We start from the raw sequence: 7,500 nt of genomic DNA on the forward strand, positions 1-7,500 counted from the left end.
TAGTGTGTGTGTGTGTGGTGTGTAGTTGTGCGTCTGCGATGTTGTGTGTGTAGTGTGTGATGTGTGATGTTCTACTGTACGGGTGTGTGTTTGTTTGTGAGTAGTAGTGTGTGTGTGTGTGGTGTGTAGTTGTGCGTCTGCGATGTTGTCTTGCTGTTTTGGCCTCGGAGGAGCTCCAGGTGTGACCTGCTGGGAAGACAGCCAAACAGACGGAAGAGAGAAACAGAGAGAGGTGGAGGAGAAGAGAGAGAGAGAGAGAGACATCGGAGCATAACCCAGGGTCATTTTAGATTGTGTCACAGTTGTTAAAAAAAGCCAAAAAACGAACCAAATTGATTCGTTGTGAGCGTACTGTTTTGGACAAAAAATGTAAACGTCCAAATGCACACGCTGGAACTCTGGAGCTTTTCCAAATGTTGGCTTTGATTTATGATTCGATACTCCTCGTGTAACATTTCTACATAAACCCCACGATGATACAACCCAAAAACCAATTTTAATACACGATTTGTTTTTCCTACAATGCCTGTGGGGTATTACCAGTATGAGAGATGTGGACATGGAGAAAGCAGATAGTAAGAGGAAGAGAAGTGAGAAGGAGAGCAGGAGGTATGACCGATGACAGGAGTGGAGGGGGGGAGAAAATGACTAAACAAATACAGCAAAAGGATAGAAATGCAAGGGGACCTAAAAGGAGGAGTGAAGGTGTGAATGACAGTGTGTGAGAGGGTTAGAGAGACAGATGGTGGGAGAGCGCAGATGGAGGAGAGAGAGAGGCAGGGTTGGGAGACATATCTAGGAAGAAACAGTGGGAGGGGGTTAGAGGGATTGATCACCGATCGAGTGGTTTTGGTTAGAGGCCTCTCTCTCTCTTTGACGGGCGTCTCTGTCATTTGGGTTTACCTTTCTTCTCCTCTCCTGAGTCATCCTTAGTCCCCCCTGTCCTCATTAACCGCCCCCCCCCCCCCCCTCTGCCAGAGAAAGTGTTGGTCTGAGCTCATGTCCGCATCTTCAATTATAATGGCCCCTTGGAGACTGGCTCTGGACCGCAGACAAACATACAAACCATCCTCCCTTTGCCCTCCCCCCTTCCACCCCTCATCCTCCTTCACAGCCTCCCTTTGTTCTGGAGCCTAGGAGAGCAGCGGACGAGGGCAGATGAAACCTGGAGAATAATTGCTTGTAGAGAGAAAGGGGGTGACGACGAAAGGGACGTGGGGGCAAAGGGGTACAAGAAGATGGAGGGTTTGAGGGGAGGTGTCTGTGAAACATACTGTGCTACCTTTAGGTGATATAATCATGCCTTCATGTTGCACTTAATCAGCCATGAGAATAAATAAAAAAGTGATATCTTTGCACTCAAAGATATAAAACATTTCAGGACCCTCCTTTCGTGACTTTTCCTAGATTTTCTTTTCCTTCACTACACTGGCTCCCCGCTGGTGGAACGAGCTAACTACTGCTGTCCGGTCTGCAGAGTCACTACCCATCTTCTTGCAGTAGACTGAAGACCTCCATCTCTTAAGGCTACACCTTAACTGTAACTAAGAACATCTTCATCCCCTCTACCTCCCTTTATAGTTTCTCTACTGTAAACTCAATTAATTTAATGAGCAGTGTTCTCAATACTGAGCTGCCACAGAGCATTAGATTGCTGAATCCACAATGCCATGTGATAACATTTAGCTGCCCAGTAATATAATATAATTTATTTGGTGTATTTAATATAATAATAGTAGCTTCACACAGAGTCTCTGGAAATGGTATTATTCTCAATGATTTGGTCTATTAATCATGTCGACTTTAATCATGTCGACCTGAAGGCAGTACTACCCAAGTTCTATCAACATGTAAAATGTGCAACGAGAGGAGAAAAAACACTGGATAAGGTATACACCAACATCAAACGTGCTTACAAGGCTAGTCCGCTAGCTCATCTAGGCATGTCTGACCATGTGTCAATCCTCCTGATTCCTGCATACACCACAATGGGGAAAAGTGCTCCCACCACCACTAAGACTGTCAGAACCTGGCCAGAAGGGTCCGCTCCACTGCAGATCTGCCTAAATGACACCCTATGGCAGGAATATGAGCATGAGGACCTGGAACAGTACACGTCGTCGGTTCTGAACCACATAGTGAACTGCACCAACTCAGTCACCGTGGACAAACGGGTCCGGGTCTACCCCAACACGAAGCCATGGATGACTGGGAAGGTCCAAAAACTGATAAATGAGAGGGACAACACCTTCTTCGCAGGGAAGCGCACACCGCTGTACAGCTCCACCAGGGCCAACCTAAAGCGCGGCATCAAAGCGGCCAAGGCAGAGCACAGAGAGAAGATTGAGGAATGCCTCCTGAGCAACGACTCCAGGCGGATGTGGCAGGGGGTTCAGCAGATGACAAACTTCAGAGCCAACAGGCTCACAGCCGCAGAGGACGACCCCCTGCTGGCGGGAAAGCTGAACACCTTCTACGCCCGGTTCGACGAGGGGCGAACGGAGGTAACCACAACACAAACACCACTCTCTCCAGCTCTCAGCAGCCTCACCCTCACAGAGCATGAGGTGAGACGCGTACTGAAGGCGGTGGACCCCAGGAAAGCCTCGGGGCCGGATGGCGTCCTGGGACGGGTGCTGAGAGACTGCGCCGACCAGCTGGCCGGGGTTTTCACCAACATCTTTAACCAGTCCCTGTCCCAGGCCACCGTCCCACCCTGCCTGAAAACCTCAACTATCATCCCAGTCCCGAAGAAAAGCACGGTGAGCTGCCTAAACGACTACCGCCCGGTGGCACTCACACCAATCATCATGAAGTGCTTCGAGAAACTAGTCCGGGCCCACATACTCACACGCCTCCCGCCCAACCTGGATCCATACCAGTTCGCCTACAGAGCCCACAGGTCCACAGAGGACGCCATAGCGACGACTCTCCACGCCACTCTATCCCACCTGGAGAGGGGAAACAGCTACGCGAGACTGCTCTTCGTGGACTTCAGCTCCGCCTTCAACACCATCCTTCCAGACAGGCTAGTGACCAAACTACTAGACCTGGGTCTATCACACTCTATATGTGCGTGGATCAAGGACTTCCTGACCGACCGCCCCCAGAGGGTGCGGGTGGGCCCCCACACCTCCACAGCCCTCAGCCTCAGCACTGGGTCCCCCCAGGGCTGCGTGCTAAGCCCCATCCTCTACAACCTCTACACCCACGACTTCACCCCCGTCCACCCCAGCAACTACATCGTAAAGTTTGCAGACGACACCACCGTGGTGGGATGTATCTCGGGGGGGGACGAGGCGGCGTACAGGGATGAGGTAGAGCAACTGAGCAAGCTGTGCAAGGTTAACAACCTGCTGCTAAACAAGTCAAAGACCCAGGAATTCATCGTAGACTTCAGGAGGAAAAAGTCCGAGATCCAGCCCCTGCTCATCGACGGAGAGAGCGTGGAGAGAGTCTCAACCCTCCGATTCCTGGGACACCACATGCGGGATGACCTGGCCTGGAAGGACAACACAAAAGGCACCATCAAGAGGGCACAACAGCGGCTATACACCCTGAGATGCCTCAGGAAAGAACACAACAAGCAGGAGATACTGGTGGCCTTCTACCACGGCGCAGTGGAGAGCATCCTCACCTACGGCATCTCCAACTGGTTCCACAGCTGCACAACAGCGGAGAGAAACGCGCTACAGAGAGTCGTGAGAACAGCACAGAAGATCACCGGCGCCCCCCTCCCCTCTCTGGAGGAGCTGTACAACACACGCTGTCTCAGGAGGGCCTCCAAGATCTCCAGGGACCCGACCCACCCTGGGCACGTACACTTTGTCAAGCTGCCCTCGAACAGGAGGTACAGGACCCCGGCCGCTAAGACAAACAGACTGAAGGACTGCTTCTACCACAGGGCCGTCAAGGCCCTGAACACAGAAAAGGCCTAAGTTCTGGGCCCAGGACAGTCCGGACGGATTGTATGGCAGCTAGCACAAACATGTACATTTTCAAGCCTGCAAACTGTGACACTTTAAAATAATGTGAAAAAATACTTTTGTGCAATATGACAACCCTAGTTGACTATCTGTGCAGTATAGTACAGTGGATTGTGTACATAGCCTTTATTGATGTAAACCAGCTCCTTACCTTCTTGTGATTTTATGCTTTTATGCTTTTTCTAAAATGTTTTTTTTTTTTCCCTTTCCTAACACCAGGGGAGCCACCCCTCCTAAATTTCGTTGTTTGGTACCTGTACTGTAGCAATGACAAATAAAGTCCATTCCATTCCATTCCATTACCATTTCAGAACTAAATACCTTAGCTACAATTTGGAAGGAAACCTGTTAGGGCCGCCTGGAGACTTACAATTGTTCATAGTTCTGACAGCTGCCATCTCTAATTCAGTAATAGCCCCGTCAATAGCTTCCTTATCTTCATCGAAATTCACATTTAGTTTTGATAGCTCACCTTGTGCAGGAAAGCTCTCAGGAGATGAAGCAACTACTGGCTACTATAAAGAGTCTCATAATAATGCAACGGTTTTATTTATCTCTTGGGGCAAGAGGGAACTTTTCCCTCAAGGGTTCTAATTTGAGGTATATACATGAACATTATTTGATAGCCAATAGACTGTCGGTGTTGACAGTCCTGGCGTCTGAAACACGGCTTGGTACATCTTCCTGCTACATCTGGCGCTAGCTGGCATTTGGCTGTATAACAAGCACATCTCGAGTCCTGTCATACCCCCGCTAGTTTCGCTAGCGACAGTGCTTTTGTCATGCAGCCTCAGTTGCGATGGTGGATAACTTGTCTTACTCATTGTCAGTCAACTTATCCGCACGCACGCACGCACGCACACACACACCTTCATACCTCTCTGAACTCTTACTCACCCTCCCTCCCGTAGTCTCAGATCCTCCTCTGCCAACCAACTTGTCATCCCTTCTGCACGCCTGACTACTATGGGATCTAGAGCCTTTAGCCGTTCTGCTCCCCGCCTCTGGAACTCTCTGCCACCTAACATGCGTAATATTGACACTCTCTCCACTTTCAGATCCAGTCTTAATTTATAACACACCTTTTTTCACAATGGCTTATTTGGTTTGATCTGCTGTATTTGGTTTGTGGTTATATCTGACTTAACTGTTTTGATCTCACTTTGCTTTGTTGATTTTATAATGTTTTGATGTGTGCTTTAACTGTAAGGTGTCCTTGAGAGCTTTGAAAGGCGCCCATAAATAAAATGTATTATGATTATATTATTATTATATTCTTGTGGTTCCCTTCTGTGTGTCTCCCTCCCTGCAGTGACGGCTGGGCTGACAGGTATGATGTGACAGATGGTTATGTCCGTGAGGCGGCAGGTGGCATCACCATTAAGCTGCAGTCTGCTGATGTTAAGTGGTTTGATGAGTATTATCTCAAACTGCGCCCCGACAACAACCTCCGCAACCCTTGGTTCCCCGAGTTCTGGCAACACCGGTTCCACTGCCGACTGAAAGGACACCCGCAGGAGAGCAGCAAGTTCAACCGCACCTGTAGCAGTGAGTTGACCCGGGTCCGCATACACTCGCATGCAAGCACCCAACCCGTTTGCCCACCCGTGCGCACACACACATGCACGCTGCACACACACACACACACACACACACACACACACACACACACACACACACACACACACACACACACACACACACATATACACACATGGGGGTGGCCTAGAGGTTAAAGAGGCCGGCTAGCAATCGGAAGGTCGCTGGTTCGATCTGCCGCCTCAGGAGGGAGCTTGCGTGTGCCCTTGAGCAAGGCACTTAACCCCCTAATTTCTCCAGGGGAGCCGAATATAGTTGACCCTGTGCCGAGAGAAAAAATGACCAAATTCCAATAATTGACTGACAAGATGATTGCATGGCAATACATCAGTAAAACAGTGTGTGAAAACATGGCAACTGCTTTCATTGAGATGACTGAATCACACCTGGGACTAGAACAACTTACCTATAAACCTAGAAAAACAAAGAGTCCAAAAGTCTTTCCACAACGTCCAGATGACGTCTTTAGGACGTCTTATGGAGTACAGAATCGTCTTCTGTCTTCCTAAAGACGTCATCTGGACGTCATCTGGACGTCATCTGGACGTCCTAGAAAGACATTACTGGGAAGTAGCAGCCAGGAATGAGTAGGGAAAAGCTGTAGTGTAAAAAGGCAGAAGCTTTCCTTCTCATCAGATCAAGTGCCTACTCATTAGAACTGGACCAGGACTCTCTTTCATTCAGCCTGCACATTCACACTTTGATCTGTTCATTCATACAGCTGCATATTCAACTAGGTTCGCAAAATGTAGCAGTGTAAATGCTTCGATGCGGCTATTCTTATGCTAATCCAACTACACCCACACGCAATGCACACACACACACACACACACACACACACACACACACCCATGCACACAAACACACACACACACACATGCACGCACTCACACATACACACACACACACACACAAGCACACACACACGCACGCAAGCACGCATGTACGCACACTGCTATACTCAGACCCCCTTACATCTGGAAATCTCCTTCATGTCTGAGAGTGCTCCCCCTCCTTCTCTCTCTCCCCCTCCTCTCTCTCTCTCTCTCTCTCTCTCTTATTCTTACCATTCATACACAGAACGCTCTGTGTGTGCTTCCTCAAAGGCATTCATGTATCCTAATGAAAAGGGAAAAAAGTGGAATAGAAATGAACTGGAACTGAAAGAGATGGAGAGGACAGGTGTGGAACGAGAGGGGAGAGAAGGAGGAGGGAGGGAGAGAGAGAAGAAAGACAGGTTGTGTTTCTGAAAGGCAAAGCGTGTTGTTCTGATTCACCTTTCTCTCCCCCTATCCCACACCCTTCTCTCTCTCTCTCTCTCTCTCTCTCTCTCTCTCTCTCTCTCTCTCCCTTTTTTTTAACCTTTTTTTCTCCCTCACCCCCTCCCTTCTTTCTCCAGAGCGTGAGTCTTTGAGACAGCAGTACGCCCAGGACACTAAGATGGGATTTGTCATCAATGCCATCTACTCCATGGCTTACGGACTCGATAACATGCAGCGGTCGCTGTGTCCTGGGTACCAGGTGCGTGAATGGTCCAAAATGGTCAATGGACTGCACTTCTATAGTGCCTGATTCCAAAGCGCTTCACAATGGCCTCTCGTTCACCCATTCACACCATCAACGGTGGCAAGCAAGCTACCATGCATGATGCAAGGCGCCGGCCCGCTCATTCGGAGCGATTGGGAAATTCAGTGTCCCAAGGACACCTCGACACGTGGACAGATCGAACCACCGCACCGACCTTGCTAATCATTAGACACCAGCTCTACCTCCTGAGCCACAGATCTCATATGACAGTTTCTTCAGCTTGTCCCTGTTGATCCTTTGAAGGAGCCTTTGTGTGTGCTGTGTAGAAACCCTTGGTGTCTTGGTACCCACGTCTTAGACTTCTACTGTATGTTTACTCCATAGTCCA

The 7,500-nt window shown here is 49.2% G+C and overlaps 1 protein-coding gene across 1 annotated transcript in view; it reads left to right on the top strand.

Moving 5' to 3' along the window:
• Positions 1 to 7,500, top strand: part of grm5b (glutamate receptor, metabotropic 5b) — a gene marked incomplete at both ends in the record, with an annotated part of 63,742 nt that overhangs the window by 43,094 nt on the left and 13,148 nt on the right. Inside the window, 2 exons of the mRNA XM_080542843.1 lie at positions 5,299 to 5,534; positions 6,985 to 7,106. Coding sequence (XP_080398969.1) covers positions 5,299 to 5,534; positions 6,985 to 7,106 — 358 coding nt within the window. The remainder of the gene's footprint in view (positions 1 to 5,298; positions 5,535 to 6,984; positions 7,107 to 7,500) is intronic.

Source organism: Nansenia antarctica, assembly GCF_963989245.1.
Source record: "Nansenia antarctica genome assembly, chromosome: 12".
Classification (NCBI taxonomy): domain Eukaryota; kingdom Metazoa; phylum Chordata; class Actinopteri; order Argentiniformes; family Microstomatidae; genus Nansenia; species Nansenia antarctica.